This window comes from Muscardinus avellanarius (genome assembly GCF_963383645.1).
Source record: "Muscardinus avellanarius genome assembly, chromosome: 21".
NCBI lineage: Eukaryota > Metazoa > Chordata > Mammalia > Rodentia > Gliridae > Muscardinus > Muscardinus avellanarius.
In genome coordinates, this window is record NC_137807.1 from 5,002,685 (window position 1) to 5,025,668 (window position 22,984).

Consider the following 22,984-nt stretch of genomic DNA (forward strand, 5'->3'; position numbering starts at 1 on the left):
GGAAATTCTCAGCAGCTCAGAGACTCCGAAGTCATTTCTGTTCCAAGTTAAAGAATCCTGTGATGCACTGCAGCCCCGGGGTTCGAGGGAGATGGCAGACTCCAGGGTGTGTGTGCATCGACACCACCCCAGGGCTCCCCAGCTGCACTGGTCTCATTTGACTGGGGCTGCCCTGAAGCCTGTCCGGCTGCCCTGTTTCTCCTGGGATGCACTGCTGCCCCCGTGCCCCCATTAAAGGCTGAAAGGTGAGTGAGAAGCAACGTCTGTGTGGCGCAGTTTACACATTTTCACGGAGACTTTCCATGTAGCTGTGCAGCTCCGTGTGCGCCCCAGGGCCCAGGTCCTGGCACACCCACTTAATGTCATCTTCACCGCTCATCACGGTGTTCTTGGAGGGACACCCATCGTCCGAGGACACGGCGGAGAAGGTGGTAAATGTCACTCTTTTTCTTCTTGAGGTAGGGGATGCTGGGGGCTCACTTTTCAGACCCTTCCCGTCATCGGTGAGCATCAGTCCTGCCGGCGTGAACAGCTGCCCTTCGAGGCTCTTTGGGGAGTTTGTGCTGAGGAGGTACTTACTCTCTTCAAAGTCCAGACCCCGGTCGATCGCGGTGATCTGCTCCTCTTGGGAGCACGCAAACGTCACGGGGTTCTCCAGCAGTTCCGCCCGGTTGCTCAGCCCGACCCAGTCGTGGGAGTGGCTGATGCCCTCCTGTTCCTCAAAGGGGACCTGTTTGTGCCTGGACTTCAGGGCGAAGGTCACACAGTTGATTAGGAAGACCAGGATGGCCAGGCAGAACACGCCCAGCAAAGCGTACATCCCGATCTCCAGGTCGCTTAACCCTTTGGCCGCCTGGGCAGGGTCGTTCTCTTCCAGGTCTGTGTTGCCTCTGGGGAGGTCCGCCTGGTCGGGGAAGCTGGTGAGGTCCACAGGGACGGTCTGCAAGAGGCTGTCGGTGTCCAGCGGGCTTCCCCGGCTATCCTTCTTCTGGAAGGTGGACCGCTCCGTGGTACTGCCTCTGCCCTCCACGAGTCCCAGGGAAGCACTGCTGTGGTACTGCCCTTCTGGGCTGACCCACTCCTGCAGGGGCCTTTTAAACCTCCTGTCGTTGATGTTGTTTTCTAGATGTGCCCCGGTCCAGGCGTGTCTGCTGTCGCTGCTGTTGGGGCTAGCATCGTTCTGGCCGAATTTAACCCTGATGTGCGCTGTCCCGACAGCGAGCACGCTCCTCCGCTTGGACTTCTGGCAGGACTCGCTGATAACCATCTCCACCTTCACCAGGGCACCCTGCCCCTCGGCCTCGGCTGCAATGATGGGCCACTTGAACTTGGGGTCTTGGTGGATGGAGACCACCTTCTCGTCTAAGGATGCGGCCAACAAGGAGAAGTCCTTCACGTCATAAATATCCAAGGGCGTAACTGAGCCATCGCTGAACTGGACCCAGCAGCTGATGGCCGCCTCCTGGCAAGTAAAACAAGCTAATCAGAAGGGGCCGAAAAGTTCGCCCAGCACCAAATCTCATAAAATAGGTACAAAAGTGAGGGTAATGCTTTAGGAGAAAAAGGAACCTTCCTTCCTTCTTCATTTCCTTCTTTTATTTCCTTATTTCCTTCTTCCTTTTCTCCCTCCCTCTTTTCTCTTTCCTCCCTCTCTCTCTCCCTCCCTCCCTCTCCCTCTCCTCTCCTCTCCTCTCTCCTCTCTTCTCTTTTTGTGGTACTGGGGACTGAACCCATAAACTTCTACCTTTGGGCTACACCTCTAGCCCCTCTTTTTTTTATTTTGAAACAGAGTCTCACTGAGTTGCGGAGGGCCTCGCTAAATTTCGGAGGCTGGCCTCGAAATTGGGATCCTTCTGACTCAGTTTCTCAAGTACTGGGATTACAGGGGTGCGCCACGACGCCAGGCTCAAAGGAAACTTTCTCAATAGCTGAAGAAGTAGAGGTGAGAGGCACCCAGGGTATAAAAGAAGATGCATCTCCATAAAGATGCAGGACCAACATAAAACGATACAATAACAGCCACAGAATGACAGCGATACACCCGGGCTGGACTCAAGTACTCCACTGTAATATCTGTTTTCTGTTCCTGGAGGTCTTAGAAGAAAGATGGGCCTGTAGGCCTTTCAGGGATCTACTCTGCACAATAATAAACTGTATGTCAGAGAGTGTTACTGCTTAGTGAGATTGTTTACAAGGGCTACCTGTTTAAATGGAAAACGTTATGGCATTATTTTCTACTGCCTTAACACAGAGTCTCCTTTTCTTGCTTATCACACAGATTAAAGGGCTCTGATCTGGACAAGTCCTCAGCCCCCAAGGATGCTGTGGGCTTTGGTTTTATTGACCCTGCCTTCTTCTCTGAGTTTTCAGGAGTGGACCTGTCCTTACCAGGGGATGTGGCCTTGGCTTGGAGGTGAGTAGTTAAAACCAGGAACAGAAAGTGAAGGGTCTTAGGGCTGGGCACGGTGGCTCACGCTTGTAATCCCAGCATTCGGGAGGCGGAGACCCGAGGATCGCGGTTCGCGGACAGCCTCAGCGAGGCTACTTAGCGAGGCCCTTCGCAACTCAGTGAGACCCTGTTTCAAAAAATAAAAAGACTAGCCGGGCGTGACGGCGCATGCTTGTAATCCTCACGCTTGGGAGGCGGAGACAGGAGGATCACGCAGGTTCGAAGGCAGCCTCGCTGGCTTAAGAGATCCTGTTTCCAAATAAAAATATAAAATAGGTCTGGGAGTATAGCCCGGGGGCAGAAGGGTTCCATCTCCAGTACCGCCAAAATAATAGATAAATAAATAAATAAATAAATAAATAAACAAACAAACTAAAAAATAGGGTTGGGGTGTAGCTCAGAGGTATAATGCCCCTGGGTTCCATCTCTAGTACTCCAAAAGAAAGAAAGAAAGAAAGAAAGAAAGAAAGAAAGAAAGAAAGAAAGAAAGAAAGAAAGAGTATTATGTTTTCTTTAATATGCACAAGCTATGGAATAATTGGGATACCAGAAGGGATTCTGGATAATGGAGGAGAAACCTTACTGGAGCCAGGGAGGGGACCCAGGGGAAGGGGAGGAGGAAGACTGAGGTTCACCAGTGGGAATCCTGCCATCGGCAATGTGCACGTAAGTGAGCACACCAGTGTCACTCTCGGTGTACTCTGTAACAGGTAGAGGGGAGATGGGGAGATGGGCACCAAGGGCTGTGAGCATGTATGTCACTGTTTTACACCAGGGCGTGAGACTATAATACAACAATAAAGGCACATTGATAAAATAACACTAGGTACGGTCAGACAGCAGCTGCTCAGGCTCTACCTCCACCCTGCTCTCTGCCTGCACCAGGGGCAGTCACTGGGAGGGGTGAGGGGAGAGGCACACGGCCTGGGCACATTTCCATTCCCTTCCTTTCTCCATCTCCTCCTCCCCCTCCTCCTCCTCCTCCATCTCCTCCTCCTCCTCCATCTCCTCCTCCTCCTCCTCCATCTCCTCCTCCTCCTCCATCTCCTCCTCCTCCTCCATCTCCTCCTCCTCCTCCTCCTCCTCCATCTCCTCCTCCATCTCCTCCTCCTCTTCCTCCTTCTCCTCCCCCTCCTCCTCCTCTTCCTCTTCTTCCTCCTCCTCTTCCTTTTTCTTTCCTTCCTTCCTTTCTCTCTCTCTCCCTCCCTCTCTCCCTCTCCCTCTCCCCCTCCCCCTCCCCCTCCCCCTCTCTCTCATTAGTACTCAGGATTGAATCCAGGGGTGCTCTGCCTCTGAGCTATACTCCTAGCCCTATTTTAATTTGAAACAGGGTCTTATTAAATTCCTGTGTGTCTCCCTAAGTAACTGCAGCTGGTTTTTTTCTATATTAGGGACATTCCGATGGGCATTCCGATCTACACCCCAGCCCTATTTTTTATTCTTTATTTTAACCAGAGTCTCACTGAGTTCCAAAGGGCCTCACTAGGTAGCAGCTGAGGCTGTCCACAAACTGCAATCCTCCTGTCTCAGATTCCCAAAAGCTGGAATTACAAGTGGGTACCACCATGTCTGGCCAGCTGCAGGTGTTCTTGAACCCATGATCCCCCTGGCTCAGCCTCCCAAGTACTGGGGTTACAGACATGCGCCACCATGCCCAGCTGTAGACTGAGTTTCTTTATGAGGAATTTGAGCAAGTGGGTCGTTGGAGACAGACTCTGATTTATGGCATGCCTTTGACTTTAGTGAGATGCCTTTATGCTGGACAGAGATTGGCGGCCCCGTCGCTCCTCCCTCCCCACCATCTTTGGAGATCTTCGTTCTCCCCAAGCACAGGAGGTGGGACAGCCTGGCAAGGCGTGTGCACCTGTCTTCCTGGCACAGCTGGCTGAGACAGAGGTTGCTGCTGTTCCAGGACTACCCAGTGCCCGTCCCTCCCTTCCCTTCCCTCTCCTGTGAATGCAGACAGTCTGAAGCCATTAGCGAAGGGAAGACAGTAGCAAGCACTCGTCTAAAATCAGAGCTGAAGCCGGGTGTGGTGGCACATGCTTGCAACCCCAGTTTGTGGGAGGCTGAGACAGGAGGGTCCCGGGTCAAAGCCACCAATCGATCTCTGTCCAGTATAGAGCCATCTCACTAAAAGCACAGGCTGACGGTAAACCAGAGCTTATTTCCAATGACACACCTGCTCAAACTCCTCATGAAGAAAGTTGGATAAGAGCTGGGCGTGGGGGACACACATCTATAATCCCAGTGTTTGGGAGGCTGAGACAGGGGGAATCGCAGGTTCAAAGCCAGCCTCAGAAACTCAGTGAGGCTCTCAGCAACTTAGCCAGACCCTGCTTTCGAATAAAAAATACAGGGCTGGGGGTATAGCTTGGAAGTAGAATGCCCCAGGTTCAACCCCCAGCACCACACACACAAAAAATAAAATACAAAAATAAAAGTAAATACAATAAGGGATGAAGCTTAGCTTTGGGCACCCACGATGGATCCATAGAACCAAATATTTGGGCATGGTGTCCATTCACAGGAAGATAACTAAAGACCAAATAAAATCACAAGGCAGGGGGTATGTGGCAGACAGAGATTTCCCAGGGGTGTACCTGAAGGCCGTCGGACTCTCATAATATACCCCTTGCTATTTTAGCTGGAGTTCATCTTTCTTCCTCCCAAATGGCCCTACTCACGACAGAAATGAATTTTACACTGGTTCTGTTTGGTGTCTGTAAGAAAGTGTCCTCATATGTGTTTTGTGGCCTTGAGCTCAGCTGGTAAAAACTGCTATCGTTAGCTATTGGCTTGAGCCGGCTGCTCCTGCAGAGTAAAGGCCACTGGACATGGACTGGTCATCCAGGTTCTTCCAGTGTGCCACAAAATCTCTGCAGGAAATGCAAGTGGGACATGGGTTTCTCGTAGCAAAACTCATCAGGCCCACGTTCTGCCCAGGAACCGAGAACTAGCCACCTGAGTGCGGATCGATCTAGGCAGGGAGGGGCTTTGCACGCTGGACACATACCAGCTCTCTGGGTATGTCTTATACCTCTCTTAACTCCTAAATGGCGCTCCGCTGCTTTTCTCTTTCTGTTAAGACAGAAAGAATCCCCTGGTCTTGCTCCTTTGCTATCTGAATGAGCATTCTGCCTCACACTCTTCCTAGACAGAAAAGGTGGTCGTCTCCAGGCATGGCGGCACACGCTTATAATCCCAGTACTTGGGAGGCTAAGACAGGATAATCGCAGGTCTGAGGACAGCTTCAGCAAGTAGTAAGACTCTCATTAACCCAGTGAGACCCTGTTTAAAAAAAATAGAGCTGGGGTATACAACAGAGGTAGAATGCCCCTGGGTTCAATCTCTAGTACCATAAAAAAATAAAATTGTTGCCAAGAACTATTTTCTGTAACTGCTTGATGATTCTCCACCTGATCTGAGACCCTCCCGATTTGAGACCCTCCTGACAGGCGAGGCAGGCCCGGCCTCCTCACCTGCTTGGGTCTCTGCAGGAGTTCCTGGGCCATCGCAGTGGCGAAGATGGCTTTGTTGCTCCCTGGGCTGAGCTGCAGGGAGAGGGACAGCCCCGTCACCAGCTGCACCCCGAGGTCCGTGATGGTCACCTTCTCGTCCAGCACGGTGATGGTCTTCTCAGCCAGGATGGCATCCGACAGGGGGGACAGGATCTGGGGGCAGAGGCAACATACCAGGGAAGGGCTCCGTGCTGTCGCAGCAATACATCCCAGGACACAAAGGATTCGCCGTGCAGGGGAGGGACCCCATGGACACTGAGGGACCGTGTTCTCCTCCTTGAACAAAACGTTCTCTTTTAACTGCCAACCCACTTTCCAGAATGAAGATAGGTAGGCAGGTAGGTAGATGATAGATGATATAGACAGATAGATAATAGATAGGCAGATGATATATGATAGATAAATAGATAGAGATAGATAGATAGATAAAGATTTTTTTGACAGTGCCGGGATTGAACTCAAGGGCATTCTAGCTCTGAGCTACAACACTCCCCCCAGCCCTTTTTATTGTTTATTTTTTAAATAAAATACTTATTCTTGCTAAGTTACCACCTTCTGGCCTCAAACCTGCTATCCTCCTTTCTCAACCTGCAATCTCAGCGCCTGGGAAGCTGAGACAGGAGGATTGCAGTTTTGAGGCCAGACTCAGCAATGTAGGGAGACGCTCGGCGATCTGGTGAGTGTCTGCCTCTAAATAAAAGATGAAGCAGGGTTGGGAGTGTGGCTCGGAGGTAGAGTGCATCTGGGTTTAATCCCCAGTATAAAGGGAGAGGGAGAGGGGGAGGGAGGGAGGGAGGGAGGGAGGGAAGGAGGGAGAGAGAGAGAGAAAGAAACAGAGAAAGATAGAAACACAGAGAATGAAATACAGAAAGATAGAAGAAAGAGGAGGAGAAGGAAAAGAAAACGAAGAGAGGGAGGGAAGGCAGGAAAATAGAAAAGAGAGAAATAGAAAAAGGAGAGAAGGAGTAGGAGAAGAGAGGGAGGGAGAGAAGGAAGAAAAAGATAATGGAGGGAGGAAGAAAGAAAGGAACAGAGAGAGAGAAAGAGAGAGAGACAGAGACAGAGAGAGACAGAGACACACAGAGAGAAGCAGAGAGAGAAAAAGAAACAGAGAGAAAGAGATAGAAACACAGAAAGATAGAAGAAAGGAGGAGAAGAAAAAGAAAAAGAAGAGAGGGAGGGACGGAAGGAAGGAAAAAAGAAAAGAGAGAGAAATAGAAAAAGGAGAGAGAAGGAATAGGAGGAGAAGAGAGGGAGGGAGAGAAGGAAGAAAAGAAAGAGAATGGAGGAAGAGAGAAAGGGACAGAGAGATAGAGAGAGAGGGAGAGAGAGAAAAGAAGAAGAAGAAGAAGGAGGAGGAGGAGGAGGAGGAGGAGGAGAAGAAGAAGAAGAAGAAGAAGAAGAAGAAGAAGAAGAAGAAGGAGAAGGAGAAGGAGAAGGAGAAGGAGAAGGAGAAGGAGAAGGAGAAGGAGAAGAAGGAGAAGAAGAAGAAGATGATGATGATGATGGCTGGCCGCCTTACTCTGGGAAGCCTCACCTGAATAGTGGTCATCCCCAGCTCCTGCCCAATCAGAATCTGGCCCCCCTGCAGCTTGGCGATCCTGGGCTCCTCCACCTGCATAAACCCGCTGATCAACTCCGTGATGTCCACCTGCCAGTCCGAGCCCAGCAGGTGGGCCGGGTGTCCTCCAGGGTCCGCCGCCTCGGCCACAAACTGTGTCAGGACGCGCACCATGGCATGCTGGTACTGCAGCGTGCAACCTCGACCCCTCCGCTCCTCATCGTCCTCCTCCTCGCTGTCCCGGGCTGGCCTGTCAGAGAGCCAGGGTGGGGGAACACACGTTTATTTGTCGGGGGGTTAACTGTCTGTTGGGGGCTTCAAAGGTGATGAGGTAGAACCCACCTCGGGTCCACAGCTCGCGGTAGGGCACACACAAGGGAGATGCAGAAGGTATGACCAGGGTGTGGCCTGCATCCTGGTCACCATGTTGGCGTGGTGTGGTGGGCAGAGCTCCAGATGTTTCCACAGGACCCCTACCTCCTGCTTTGTGGAATCCCAGCCCTGAGTGTAGGCAGTACCCAGCACTTCGTGGCGACCTCTGTAGTAACCTGACTGGGCGGTCATTCTGGCGACAAAGTTGTGAGCCTATCATCTGCCTGGCTTGCACTCTGTCCGTGGCTCTTCTCTCTGGCTCTGCTGAAGCAGGCTGCTATGCTTGGAGCCGCCCCATGAAAGGACCTAGTGTCTGGAAACCGGGGTGGGGAGGAATGGGGCGGGAACTGGGTGAGGGCTAACTGGGTGATGTGTCCATGTATGCCTCTACCGTCTAGAACTCCACTAAGATGTATGACTACAGTGCACCTATAAAAATTAAAGAAAAAAAAAAAAAGAAACGGAGGGTCATCTCTGGTCAAGCCAGCAGGGAGCTGGGACCTGCCGTTCACACCTGAACAACCTCGGGGTGTCAGTCCTCCCCACGTGGACCATGAGATGATACATAGACTGGAGTCTGGAAGAGACTCGGCTCACCGGACCTAGGTAGGCTGTGCTGCACCTGGTTCCTGGTCCACAGACAGCGTGACATCACGCCGCTGGATGCTCTTTCAGCCACGCTCTACTTTGGTGATGTGTATGGGAGGTGCTGGGGATAGAACCCAGGGCTTCGCACATACCCCAGCCGCAGGATGATTTATTTTGGTACTGGGGACTGAACCCAGGGGAAATCTATTTCTGAGATGATCCCCCAGCCATTTTATTTTATTTTATTTTGAAACAGACTCTCACTAAGTTACAGAGGGTCTTGCTGAGTTGCTGAGGCTGGCTGTGAACCTGCAATCCTCATGTCTCAGCCTCCCAATTTTACTAGGATTACAGGTGCCAACATGCCTGGTACTCCTGGGATTATTTTGAAATCTCCGAGTTTTTTTTTTTTTTTTTTTTTTGTGTGTGTGTGTGTGTGTGTGTGGTACTGTGGATAGAACTCAGGGGCATTCTACCTCCGAGCTACACTTCCAGCCCTATTGTTTTTAGTCTTTTTTATTTTTCAAAGGGCCTCACTAAATAGCTGAGGCTGTCCACAAACCACAATCCTCTGGTCTTAGCCTCCTGAATGCTGGGATTGCAAGCGTGCACCATCACACCTGGCTAAATCTCCAAGTTTTGAGGGAGGACGGTAAATTATGCCAGAATAGATAGTATATTATGCAGTGACACCTGGCGTCACCCAGTGAACCAGTACTTGGAGGAGGTGGGTAATAATTCGGGATAGGAAAGGAGGGTCGACAGGGGCTTTGCAGGAGACAGATGTCAGTCTCCCCCTCAGCATCTCAGGCCTGTGCGCAGCTGGTGGTCCTTTTCCGGGCCGTGCCAGCCTCCAGCAGAGGCTGTGAGCCTCTCCAACAAGTCCATATCCGAACCTGACAGCCGTGGACATCTGGGCAGCGCATTGCAGGCAGACTCGGCCAGCTCTTTATAAGTCCTTCCCCACGGCATCTCTTCTCTGTGGCATCGGTATTCACTCCTAATCTGGCTCTCGCAACCCAGCCAGTGCTCAAGAGAAGTATCGCTCCTGAAACCTTCTTCCAGCAGGACAGGGGACCCACGGCCTGCACCCACATGCCATACCGGCTCCCAGGGATCATGGGACTAAAGGGATGGCCTATTTTTTCTTTTATAGTACTGGGGATTGAACCAGGGGCATTCTACCTCCAAGCTACATGCCTGGAATTTTTTGTTTTGAAGAAGAGTCTCACTAGGTTGCCGACAGTCTCACTACATCGCTGAGGCTGTCCTAGAACCCGTGACGCTCCTGTCTTAGCCTCCCAAGTGCTGGTATTACAGACATGTGCCACCACACCCGGCTCAGGGGTGAACTTCTAAGGGGAGGAAAACATAGATGAACGGACTAAACAACTATGGGATATGTACGCAATGGAATCCTGCTCAGCCATAAAGAAAAACACAGTTACGTCATTTACGGGGCAGTGGGTGGAACTGGAGAACATTGTACTATGTGAGATTAGTCAGTCACAAAAAATAAGAAATTAGATGCTCTCCCTCGTATGTGGAAACTAGGGAAAAGGTGGGTCATAGGAGGAGCTCTAGATGAAGAAGGAGAAACCATAGATGAGCAAATAAGGCGACCTGACTGAGGGGATGGGAGGGGAAGAGGGGGATTCTCTAATGCACGTGAGGTACAGTAACAGACATATCAATGTCAATCACAAAGCCAAACAGGAGGAGGAGGAAGGGGGAGAGAATTGGGGAAGGGCTGATTGGGTGATGTGTGCATGTGTGTCTCCGCCATCTTGTACTCCACTGAGACGTATGACTACAGTGCGCCAATAATAAATGAATGGATGAATAAATAGATAAATGCCTCCAACTGCCCCCCGTCCGTGGAGCGCACGGGCCACAGGAATCTTTCCTCGTCTGGGTTGGTGAATGCTGATTTGAGCATTCAATGCCCCAGCACCTGTTTCTGTGTGTCTGAGTTCTCTGAGGTGAGGGTAGGAGTGGAGAACGCCCACGACTCTCCTACCTGGAGCTTATTTAGCTGCCTAATGGTGGATGAACACACACCTTTTTATTTGGGTACTGGGGATGGAACCCAGGGGCATTCTACCTCCGAGCTATACCCCCGGCCCCATTTTTTATTCTTTATTTTGAAACAGGGTCTCACTGGATGGCAGAGGGCCTCACTAAGCAGCTGAGGCTGGCCTCTAACCACGATCCTCCTGTCTCAGCCTCCCAAACGCTGGGATGACAAGTGTGTGGCACCACGCCCGGCTGAGGACACTCTTAAAATGCTCCCAAACGCCAACCCAGCATGCGCCGGTGCACAGTGGACAAGCTGCAGGCTTTATTTCTGCAGGGCAGAGCGCTCAGAACGCCTGCAGAGTCTGTTCTCCGTGGACATCATAATACGTTTGTTCCCAGCATCACGCTCCCTTCTCCTGGAAGTGCCCAGTGGTCCAGGCAGGCCGGCCTCTCCCGCTGCCTTCTCCAGGGGATGGAGGTTGCCCTCCCACTGGGAACTCAAGGGAGTCCAGTCACTTCGCTGCAGTTTCCAGATGAGGGGCGGGCACACAGCCCAGGCAGAGGCAAGGCTCAAGTCTAGGACTTTTTTGGGAATTATTGGGAAGGGGAAGTTGCAGGTGCTACAGGATTTGCCAAGAGGAAAGGATGGGATTCTGCGACCTCTAAGGACGAAACCAACACGGAGCCGATCAGAGCTCAGGGACGGAGACTCAGTCTTCAAATTACTATGCGGATTACGCCTGCCACAGCTCCCTCTCCATCTCCCTCCAGGCCAGGGCACCTTGGATGCGGGTTTCTGGTAAGGGGCCTGGGCACGCACATACCTTTTGTTGGAGACGATGGGGACCCTCCAGCCTTTGATCTGGTTGAGCTCGGTGTCGGAGACCTCGATCTGCAGCGGGAGCCGGGGCACCCACACAGTCATCTGCAGCGCGCTGCTCAGGTGCTGGTAGGAGAAGCTGACCTCCACGCCCACCTTGCCCTTCATCTCCTTCCCGTTGACAAAGACGTAGTCGCACCTGTCGGACACCTGCAAGGGGGAGGGGAGAGTAACAGGGAGGCGGGTGAGTTGTCACCGTTTTCCAGAGTCCAGGGAAACAGGGGAGAACCGTGGCCCTGTGGGGATGAGGAATAGTGCAGAGGCGGGCTGTCGCTTCCGAGAACAGCAGATGCTGGCACAATGGATGCTGTCTGGGACTTTGAGGACATGACTAAATTAGGGCTGTTTTATCCCCCAGCTGCTGAACTGGCAAAGAAGTAATTGACAGATCGAATCGCTTGTGTGTGTGTGTGTGTGTGTGTGTGTGTGTGTGTGTGTGTGTTATGGGAGTTGGACTCAGGGAAATTCTACCTCTGAGCTACACCCCCAGCCCTATTTAAAAAATGAAATTTATTATTTTATTTTGAAACAGTGTCACTACATTTGGAGGGCATCACTATGATGCCGAGGCTGATTTTGAACCTGGGATCCTCCTGTCTCAGTTTCCCAAGTAATGGGATTACAGGTGTGTGCCCGCATGCTTCACTAGCATGTATTTAAAGGGTACAAAGTGGCATCGATATGCATGTATAGCATAAAAGATGGCCACAGCAGAGTGTGTGTGTGTGTGTGTGTGTGTGTGTGTGTGTGTGTGTGTTGAAAACACTATCAGCCAGGCGTGGTGGCGCACGCTTGGAATCCCAGCATTCGGGAGGCTGAGACAGGAGGTTCGTGGTTCAAAGACAGCCTCAGATACTTAGTGAGGTCCTTTGCAACTCAGCGAGACCCTGTTTCAAAATAAAGAATAAAAAATAGGGTTAGGGTATAGCTCAGAGGTAGAATGTCCCTGGGTTCCATCCCCAGTACTGCAAAAAAAAAATGGTATTGTCAAGTATAGCCACCCTGCCTATAATAGACCCCTAGAACGTATTCATCCTACTTAACTGAAGCTGTGTGCTTTTGACCCCTGTGTCCCCAGGGCCCTGCTCCCCTGTGTGCTTTTGACCCCTGTGTCCCCAGGGCCCTGCTCCCCAACCTGCCACCAAGCTTCTACTCTCTGCTTCTGTGGGACTGAATATTTCAGGTTCCATATGTAAATGGGATCATATGGTATTTGTCCATCTGGGTCTGAGGTGTGTCCACTGGGCTCAGTAGCCTCCAGGTTCATATATTATCATAAGTGGCAGGATCTTCCGCGCGCGCGCGCGCGTGTGTATGTGTGTGTGTGTGTGTGTGTGTGTGTGGTACTGGGGATGGAACCCCAGGGCATTCTACCTCTGAGCTACACTCCCAGCCCTATTTAACTTTTTATTTTGAAACAAGATCTCGCCAAGTTGCTGAGGGCCTCACTAAGTTGTTGAGGCTGGCCGCAAACCCGGGACCCTCCTGTTTCAGTCTCCCCAGTACGAGGATTCCAGGTGTACATCACCACGTCTGGCTAGGATCTCCCTGTTTGTAAGGGCTGCCTAGCAGTCCATCGTTCTAGTCACCGGTGCTCCCCAGTGAGCACTCAAGCTGTCTCCCTTCTTGGCTATTGGGAATAATTAAATTAAGGCTCTTGAGATGGGGGGAAAGTATCCTGGATTATGTGGGTGTCCCTACATGCCACGCAGCTGTTCAGTGTAGAGGGAGATTTGGTGATGGCCAGAGAAGGGCACTGGGGTAGCGGAGGCTGGATGCTGCCGCCGGCTTCCTTCGAGGTAGCAGGAGGGTTGAGAAAAGTAGGGGTGGCGTTGGAGGCTGGAGAATCCTGGGGGAGAAACGGAAAATGAGCTGGAGAACCTGAGCGGCCCAGGTGAGCGACAGAGACCCGCTTGCCACGTCTTGTTAAACCATGACTAACAGTACCTGTCAGATAATGTGCCAGCTGCCCCTTTACAACGCCGAAGCCCGGGAAGGGTGATCTATGAAACCCCGCAGCTCCATTCATGATTCATGTCCCAGCTGCCAGGTGCCGGGAAGGAGACAGAGTTAATATTTCTAACACTGGTGCGCATGACCCGGCACTTAGGTGAATTTAGTGCCATTTCTTTTCTTTTCTGCTTCAATGCCGGCATGAAAATGAATTTAAATCTTATTTAAATATCACCAACCCTCGTGGCAAAATTTATGGTCTGATATCCCCACCCTTTTATTGGTATAGTGTGGAAGTAAAAATATCAAAAGTTTTTTTTTTTCTCTTCTCCACAAACTTGGTAGAAGTAACAGCCCCCAGGAGAGTGTGTGTCCAAGTCTTCATCTGATGGTCCCTTTGTGATTACTCTGTGTGTGTGTGTGTGTGTGTGTGTGTGTGTGTGTGTGTGTGTGTTGCTGGGGATTGAACCCAGGGACATTCTACCTCTGAGCTCCACCCCAGCCTGATTTTATTATTTTTACGATGAAACCACTGTGCTGAGCATTTTCCCTGAACATGTGCACAGCAGTCCCATAGCCCGGCTCCTATGGCAGCTCCGTTACTGGTGAGGGCGCTCTATAAACCAGTGGACATCTGCCACATTTTCCTTTCCCCAGCCATGCAGTGGCACAACCCTCAAGCTGTCCTCCTTGTGCACCAACACCCATTTCTCTCGTTCTGTGCTAAGAAGAGGGTCCCGGAGCCTAAGCCGCCACTCAGGTGCCCTGCTCCATCCGCCCTCCCCAGGAGTCCTGCGAGGCTCTAAATATACCCCTCCTGCATCCACATAGAAAACTGCAAGCCTCAGGGCGGGCACGGATGCGACAGACATGATATTTTCCAAAGATGGTCACAGCCATCTGTCCTGCGGTCTCACGCCCCTTCCTCCAAAGTGACCCTATCACAGCGGAAGAGATGGTGTCCATCCCTGACTCCTGCACTCTGGGCGGGTTCTGGGGACTTGACAACCTGGCCAGTAGGATTCAACCCAAGTGGTGATGTGATCTCTCTCTGTCCCCCTCCCTCCCTTTCTCCCTCTCTCCCTCTCCTCTCCCTCTTTCTCCCCCATTTCCTCTCTCTCCCCCTTTCCCCATCTCTTTCCCTCTCTCCTCTTCTCATCTCTCCCTCCATCCCTCCCTCTCTCTCTCTCTCTGGAGTGAAAAGGAACAAGCCCGTCTAGCATGGCAGAGGCACGGGGAGAGACTGAAGTGGCCGCGGGTGAGCCCCACCTGGGTGCCTTCTGTCCCATTCTCCCCTGTGATATCGATGCCTTCTGTCCTCAAGGAGCAGGAAAGAAAGACGTAGGTCCTGTGTGCAGGAGTCACACCAGAGACCCGGCAAACAAACGCCCCTGTGCAGAGAATTGCTTTTTTGGGGCGGCTTCAGAAACAGCCCCGCCATTAATAATACACACACACACACACACACACACACACACACACACACACACACACATCAAAATCAGGGCAAAAAGGGAAAATGGAAGTCCTCAAAAAAAATTTTTCCCCTAAATGGACTGGTTCTTTATTTCCTGCAAACAGTTGCTGAATTTTGCCCCCGCCCCCTTTGCTAAGCATTCTCCTAAATAACTTTTTTTTTTCTCTTTGAAGATGAATAGCATTTATTAGCCAAAGGGCCATTGTAAACGTAATTGCATTTTTAAAACCATTCTAATCGGCGCCTAATGATTGTACATTATTTATGGGGCACGTTGCGATAATTTGGTAACTGTGTTCAAAGCGTCGTGATAAAATCAAGCGCAATTAGCATCTCCGTCTCCTGATGCATGTATCAGTTCTTTGTGTTGGGAGTCTTTGAACTCCTTTCCTGGTGCTTTATAAAACGCCTAACATGCCAATGTGAACTAGAGTCACTGTGTCACGCTTTGGAACACTAGAAAGAATTCCTCCTACTGAACATATCTCTAAATGACTTTTAACAGTCATTGGAAACATGAAGCCTGGGCCACATCTGGAAACTTTGTCCTATTACCAGGAATAGGAGATTGTTCTTGCTGCATCTAAGTGCAATTCTCCTCCCCTCCTCCTCCTCCTCCTCTTTCTCCCCTCCTCCTCCTCCACCTCCTCCACCTCCTCCTCCTCTGTCTCCTCCTCCTCTTCCTCCTCCTCCTCTCCTCCTCCTCTTCCTCCACCTCCTCCACCTCCTCCTCCTCTGTCTCCTCCTCCTCTTCCTCTTCCTCCTCCTCCTCCTCCACCACTACTTCTTCTTCTTTCTTCCTCCTCCTCCTCCTCCTCCTCCTCCACCTCCTCCTCCACCTCCTCCTCCTCTGTCTCCTCCTCCTCTTCCACTTCCTCCTCCTCCTCCACCACTACTACTTCTTCTTTCTTCTTCCTCCTCCTCCTCCTCCTCTTCCTCCTCCTCCTCCTCCTCCTCCCCTCCTCCACCTCCTCTACCTCTGTCTCCTCCTCCTCCTACTTCTCCTTCTTGTTTTTGTGGTCCTGGGGATGGGAACCCAGAGGCATTCCACCTCCGAGCTACACACTGAACCCCATTTTTTATTCTTTATTCATCTTAAAAATATTTTTATAGTTTTATTTTTTGGTGGTACTGGGGTTCCTGGAAGCCCTTCTACCTCTGGGCTACACTCCCAGATCTATTTTATACTTTTTTTAAAATTTGGAAACAGGGTCTCTTAAACCTGCACGATCCTCCTGTCTCCGCCTCCCAAGCGTGGGGATTACAAGCGTGCGACACCATGCCTGGCTTTATTCTTTATTTTGAAACAGGGTCTCACTGAGTTGCAAAGGGCCTCACTAAGTAGCTGAGGCTGTCCTCAAACTGCGATCCTCCTGTCTCAGCCTCCTGAGTGCTGGATTACAAGTGTGAATTAACTTCTTTTAAATAAGGGCAAAACCACCTAGGTGTCGGGAGGGACTAAAAAAAAGGCAGAGTCTCCAGGCCAGAATGGGGCTGTGACCTACTGGGTGGGCGCAGGCAGCATATACTTGTGGTTGCACAAGGAATCAGAAAGCATAAAGCTTACCTATGTAGCACCGAGTCAAGCAATAAACCATTGCCCTAGATGCATGCCAATCCCCTCATGACTGCCCCTCTCCCAGAGCTGCATGACTGCGGAGACAGTGGAGAAGGGAGAGGCTCCAATGCCGGCTCAGAATCTTGCAGGTGGCACGGAAGAGCCTGTCACTCTTCACACGGTCCCTGGGCACCTCTGCGCTTGCATCTCACAAGTGGGGCTCATCTTCATTCTGCTCCATCCTGCGCAGGATCCTGAGGACTGATTCAGTGCAAAGGCCAAGCGCAAGACGGCCAGCCCTGGCCTGGGCCAGTCCCTGCCGTGCAGGCTGATGAAGGGCACAGCGATGGCAGCTAAGCTGGCTGCCAAAGACCCTTCGCTACTGGCTCCCAGACAGCGGCTGCCCTTGGCCCCCAAGCACCCCAGCACCTCAGGCCCCTTGGGGGGTCCCTGCCCTTGTAGGGGGCTCATTTGATTGGAAGACATATGGGATGATGTGGAGATAGAAGAAAGTAGGACTATATAGTCATATGTGAACAACAACTATGGTGTGTGTGTGTGTGTGTGTGTGTGTGTGTGTGTGTGTGTATCCATCCCGAAAAATCGTGGAAGAGAAGCAGAACAAGAGGCATGGGCTTTGGGCCACGATGCTCCTGTAGTCCCCAGAGCTAGAAGAGCAAGGCAAAAGTCTCTTTGGAGGAGACACCCTGGGTGCTCCTTCATTTTGGGTCTCCGTCCTCTATTATTGAGAGAATAATAAATGGTTGTTACAGACAGTGGCCTAGTTTGCAGCAGTTCATATATTTTGGTGGTACTAGGGACTGAACCCAGGGGCGTTCTACCTCCGAGCTACACTCCCAGCAGCCACTTTTACATATATATATATATTTTTTTTTTCTTTTTTTTAAATTTTAAAACCAGGTTCTGCTAGATTGCTGAGAATCTAGGTAATTTTCTGAGGCTGATCTCAAGTCTGCAGTCCTCTCATCTCAGCCTCCCCAAAACTGGGATTGCAGGTGTGCACCACCCTGCCTGAAAGGTAGCATTTTTTTTTTTAAGGCAACACTAGAGACATCATTGTCTGCTAAGTTAGACTTCTCTGTGAGGCAAGGCCGGTGAATCTGCATTCTGGAGGAGCACTTGTCATTAGCACGGGCGTCAAGAGGGAGTCCTGAGTGTAGAGCAGGGGCCCTATTACCCTCCTCGCAGGCCACAAAGCTGAACCCAGCAGGTTCTTACAAAGACAAAACCCGCCCATCGTTTCTGAAAGGCTCCGGCTCCATTTCATCTTCTGAGTAGCTGAGAACCGATTATGGAAACCCGCCCTCCCTCTCCTCCCTCCCAAGTTCTCAACAAAAGCCTGGCTTTACCCATTGCTCTGTGCTGGAAGAATCTTCTGTCTAAACCTGGCTACTTGAGACAGTCAACCCTCCCAGGTTAACGTGAATGCTGTCTGAGTGTACTGGCTGAGTCAGTATTTCCTACCTAACGCCTCTTACTACCTCTCAGATCCAGTGGCTGGGGCCTGGAAGTCTGGACCAATAGCACAGCCCTGCACCTCTTGCTGAGACGCGCTGCGCCTTGGGCGGGTAAAAGGGCCATGATTAAAAACCTGTTTCATTTCTACCACCGCCCTGGCTCCACAGCCCTCTTCATAATCCATGAAGGGCATGATCCTGGTATATTTTGGGGGTAGTGGTTGGTACTGGGGACTGAACCCAGGGGCGTTCCCTCTGAGCTATACATACCCCAACTCTATCTTTTTTTTTTGTTTGTTTTTGGTGGTACTGGGGATGGAACCCTACTACCTCCAGGCTATACTCCCAGACCCCAGACCTATTTTTTATTTTCATTTGGAAACAGGGTCTCTTAAGCCAGCGAGGCTGGCTTTGAACCTGCACGATCCTCCTGTCTCCGCCTCCCAAGTGCAGGGATCACAAGCGTGCGCCACCACGCCTGGCCTATTTTTTTTTTTTTTTGAAAAAGGGTCTTATTAAGTTGCTGAGGCTGGCCTCCAACGCATGGTCCTTCTGTCTCAACCTCCCAAGTACTGGGATTCCAGGCAGGAGCCTTCAACCCTGGCTCATTATCCTTTTAGTAAGCCAAGTCAACCCCATTTCTACGTAAACCAGCTGCAGCTGTGCTCTGCTGCTTGCAAATAAGGATTGTGATGGTGACGAGGACCAGGCATATCCATGGGGGCCGCCTGGGGGAACCTGGGGGGGAACCTGTCTTCACCTGGTCCTCCTGCTCAGATCACCCCGTGGAGCTCAGAAACAGGAGCCTGACCTCCACTCTGCCACAGCTTGTCCAGTGCTGTGACAACACTTGGGGATCACAGTCTAGAGGAAGAAACACATATTTGCTCACAGTTCTGGAGGTTGCAGAGGATTCAACCATGTTAGGTCAGCTCACATCTGTGGAGCTCAGGGGAAGGCAGCAGGACGCGGAGAGAGAGAGAAAGAACCAGGGGAGAGGATGAGGACATAGAGAGGATGAGGACATAGAGAGGATGAGGACATAGAGAGGATGAGGACATAGAGAGGATGAGGACATAGAGAGGATGAGGACATAGAGAGGATGAGGACATAGAGAGGATGAGGACAGAGAGAGGATGAGGACATAGAGAGGATGAGGACATAGAGAGGATGAGGACATAGAGAGGATGAGGACATATCCATAATCACCAAGGTCACGCGCACATAGACCGCCAGCTACACCCTACCTGCCTCAGCTGCCCCCAGTAAATCCACTGATGAGGTTAGAACCTCCGTGAGTCCATAGCCGTGCCTCTGATCATTTTGTGTGTTCAAGACATGAGCTCTTCCAGGGGATGGTTTACATCCAAACCACGGCACCAAGAGAAGAAATATTAAGAACAAGTCTACGTGTCTCCTCTTAAGGACTTATTTCCCTTAATTCACAAAGCTTTGTCATATTTCACAGATGTTTCATATCGGCTTTTGAAGCCTGAATACCTCGTCGGAGATTATCTTTTCAATTGTAATTTTTTTTTTTCAGAGAAATGAGAAGTTGATGCGGGCTCACGACGAAAAGTGTCAAAATGAACAGAAACAGCCCTGGGCTATAAGACGTCAGCCACTCCGCTCCTGGCCCAAGCCCTCAGCCTGAGAAGGGCAAAAGCTGGTGGTGTCCTTGGGCCTGCCAGAGGGGGATCTGCTCACAGGAACACATAGGTAGACTTTTTCCTTTCCATTTTCTTTTTTTTCCCCTAATAGTGTCCTGCTTTCTGTAGCCTACGCTTTTTTCCTTCAAAATAATAGCTTATAGATAGCTCGGCATCCCATTCAGTAAGGTTCCAGTTTCCAGTGTTCGGAAGTCTAAGAATCAAAGCCATATTTTTAACAATGACAGCGAGATAAATGGAAAATGGACACCAATTTTCCTTAAACACAGGGGACGGGATGGGCTAGGTGTTGCTTTGCATTATTATGAAGCATCTCCGGCAGCTGGAAGATAAGGCTGCTGCGGCTTAGCCTCCTGGGAGCTCTGGACACATCGGGGCTCTGTGCTGTGACCTGCCCCTCGCTAACCTCAGGCTTCCCCGGAACAAACCAACCCCTCTTCCAGCACTAGCCATTCTGCAGCGCTGGACTCCAAAGATGGTGCTCGACGGCTCCGGGTTCCAGTGGCATCAATTCTGGGACATAGAACCAGCCAGTAGCCAGTCAGAACATCCTGACATCTATATTAAGAGATCAGCCCATGGGCCATTAGAGGACACCAAACTGAGCAGGAAAAAAAGACACTGCTGGCCAGGAGCTATGGATGAGGTCTACAGCAGGGGAGAGCCCCAGCTGGGGAGCGCGAGCCATGGACGTGTTTCTCCCATGTCGTCTTCTTCCCTCCCTTCTTTCTCATTCCTTCCTCTCTCTCTCTCTTCCTGCTCGATGGAGTAAATTTATCTAAATTTTTATTAGAACGCTATTTTTGATTGTCAGATAATCACACAGGTATATGGGGTACAAGTTAATGTTTTGCTATGCAGGCACAAGGTGGCATGGTTAAATCAAGCTACTAAGCATATCCATGAGGGGAAAGTAGCGTTTCTTAGTCAGACTTGGCATGAAGGTGCTTAGCTGGCAAGTCTGTAGGTGCTGGAATGAGGAGCCACCTTGGAGTCTGACAAAGATGACAGGTTGACGGAAGTAAACACGACATGAGGGAGAGCTACTCAGAGGACCAAATGCGGGGAAAGAAGCCCATCCATCACCACTATGTGACGAGTGTGGATCCTGGAGGAGCGTGCTGGACCACCACAGCCTCACTCCAAGCACTGATGGTCTACGTGGGGTCAGACGCATGTGTTCAGGCAGGGGTGGGTCTGAGGAAAAGTGCGACAGAACGACATGCTTCAGAGGCACGCTCAATAAATTTCTGTTGAACGATGAAGTCAAATCTGAAGACAGCAGAAACTGTGTAAGATTTCTGAGGTTTGGACCAGGCACAGTGGTGCAGACCTATAATCCCAGTACCTGGGAGTCTGAGACAGGAGAATTGCAGGTTTGGGGCCAGACCTTCATCAACTTAGGAAGACCTTATTTCAAATCAAAAAAGGTCTGAGGGTGTAGCTCAGAGGAAGAACACCTCTGTGTTGAATCCTGGGTGCCAAAAAAGAAGGAAGAAACAGAAAGAGATCACTATTATCTACCGGTTCCCCAGTTGTGGTGTTCTGTGACAGCAACACAGATGGGCTAAGATGAGGAGTCATTAGCCTGACTGCAGAAAATCGTCCTTATCACATGACGGACACTTGTAAGTGGAACCAGAGGCTCCAGTTACTGTTCGTGCTTGGCAGGGCAGATTCCTCCCTGGCAGAAGCCCTCTGGATTCTCCAGCACAGAGTGGACACGTGAACGTTACAGTTGCCTTTTCAGCAAGAATCGTGCATCTGTATTATGCTCCCTGAGATCAAAACGTGGCGGGGACACAGCCCTCCACGGCCCCAACCCCAGCGGTGTTGGTCTTCATCGCTGCCCCAGCCCTCCCTTCACAGGTCAGCTTTGGCTGTTTAAAAATTTCCCCTGGAACCAGGTATGGCGGCACACGCTTGCAATCCCAGTACTTGGGAGGCAGAGACGGGAAGATCACAGGTTCAAAGCCAGCCTCAGCAATGATGCGAGGTTCTTAGCAACCCAGTGAGACTCTGTTTTGGAATAAGATATAAAAAATTGGGCTGGGAATGAGGCTTGGAGGTAGATTGCCTCTGGGTTCAATCCTCAGTACCAAAACAAAAACCCAAAACCCAAACAACGAAAGTTCCCCTGGAGGAATCCACGCAGCAATGACCTTGTCTTTGGCCCCTCTGGCTCACCTTCGGGGCTGTGGGAGGCATCCGTGCTTTTGAGCTTAGCCACCGTGCATTCTTCTTTGCACCAAGTGGCATTTCATGGGTGAAACGCCATTTACACGCTTGTTTGCCGGGTGCTGCCCTCTGGGTCATCCTTGGGTTCCGGCTGTTACGCCGGAAGTATCTCTGAGCTTACTAGCAACATAATATATATGCACGTGTATTTTTCTGTATGTGTCCATGAGTATGTATATGCAGGTGTATGTGTACACATTTGTTGGTGCACTGGGGTCTCACATCACCATGTACTTTAGAGTGGCAGGGACATGCCTGCACACGGCACTTGGTAAGCTTTCCCCTGGCCCCTCCCCACGCCCTGGCCTTCCCCACATGACACTGAGATTGGCATTAGTAATCTCACATATATACATGACATCCATGGAAGTGTTTCCTCAACTAATTCTCTCCTCCTCCACCACTACCCACCTTTGGACGCCCTCCCTCACTCCACTGGAGTTTCTCCTCCTTTATCTGGAGTCCCTGCGGTATCCCGATTACTCCCCAGCTCCCTCCTAGGAGAGAAGACCCAGGACCCTTCACTCTCTGTGACCGGCTGGTCTCACTTAACACGCTGTTCTCCGGGTCCTTCCACGTTCCTGAAGATGACATAACTGTTCTCTGCGGGTCGCTGAGCAGAATTCCAACATGTGTCCACCCCAGCACTTTGCAAGCCAGTCATCTGCTCACGGACTCCTAGGCTGCTTCCACAATTCGGCTCTTGTAAACTGGGCCGCTCTAAACATGGCTCTGCGTGTATCATCACAGTATAGGATTTCAGTCCTGCGCCGTAACGTTTGGTGCCTGTGCGCATTCTCTTGGGGTGGGATTGCTTGGGTTTGGGGTAGACTCGCGTTTTGTCTGCAGCACTTTTAAGGGCTCCGCTCTCCCTCCCAGGCTAGTAACGCAGCTTCTCCTCTAAGAGGAACACTGGTGAAAGGTCTTACTGTAATCGCACGTCCCCACCGCATTACAATTAAGGGCCGCTCCTGCCACTAATCCTGAGAGGCGGACACGAGGAAAACAAGTGCTTACTGTGCGATGAAGCCCATTCCAACAGGACCTTACAAACGGGGCTTCGGGCTCCGTGAGTAGAAAGCAACAATACAGAAGCACCGGGAAGGACAGGACTCCTTCCCCCCAGGGCATGCGTTTCCAGAGGAACTGCACACCTTGAAATCTGAAAAATCCAGACCGGCTATTACTGCATTCTGAGGCACCAGCTCCTCATGGAAACG

At 51.0% G+C, this 22,984-nt stretch overlaps 1 protein-coding gene across 1 annotated transcript in view; it reads right to left on the bottom strand.

Annotated features, from left to right (window-relative positions):
- Positions 1 to 277: 277 nt before the first annotated feature.
- The window catches only part of TMEM132D (transmembrane protein 132D), a gene marked incomplete at both ends in the record, with an annotated part of 513,762 nt that continues 491,055 nt past the window's right edge, over positions 278 to 22,984 (bottom strand). Inside the window, 4 exons of the mRNA XM_080717677.1 lie at positions 278 to 1,462; positions 5,932 to 6,123; positions 7,508 to 7,781; positions 11,335 to 11,540. Coding sequence (XP_080573803.1) covers positions 278 to 1,462; positions 5,932 to 6,123; positions 7,508 to 7,781; positions 11,335 to 11,540 — 1,857 coding nt within the window. The remainder of the gene's footprint in view (positions 1,463 to 5,931; positions 6,124 to 7,507; positions 7,782 to 11,334; positions 11,541 to 22,984) is intronic.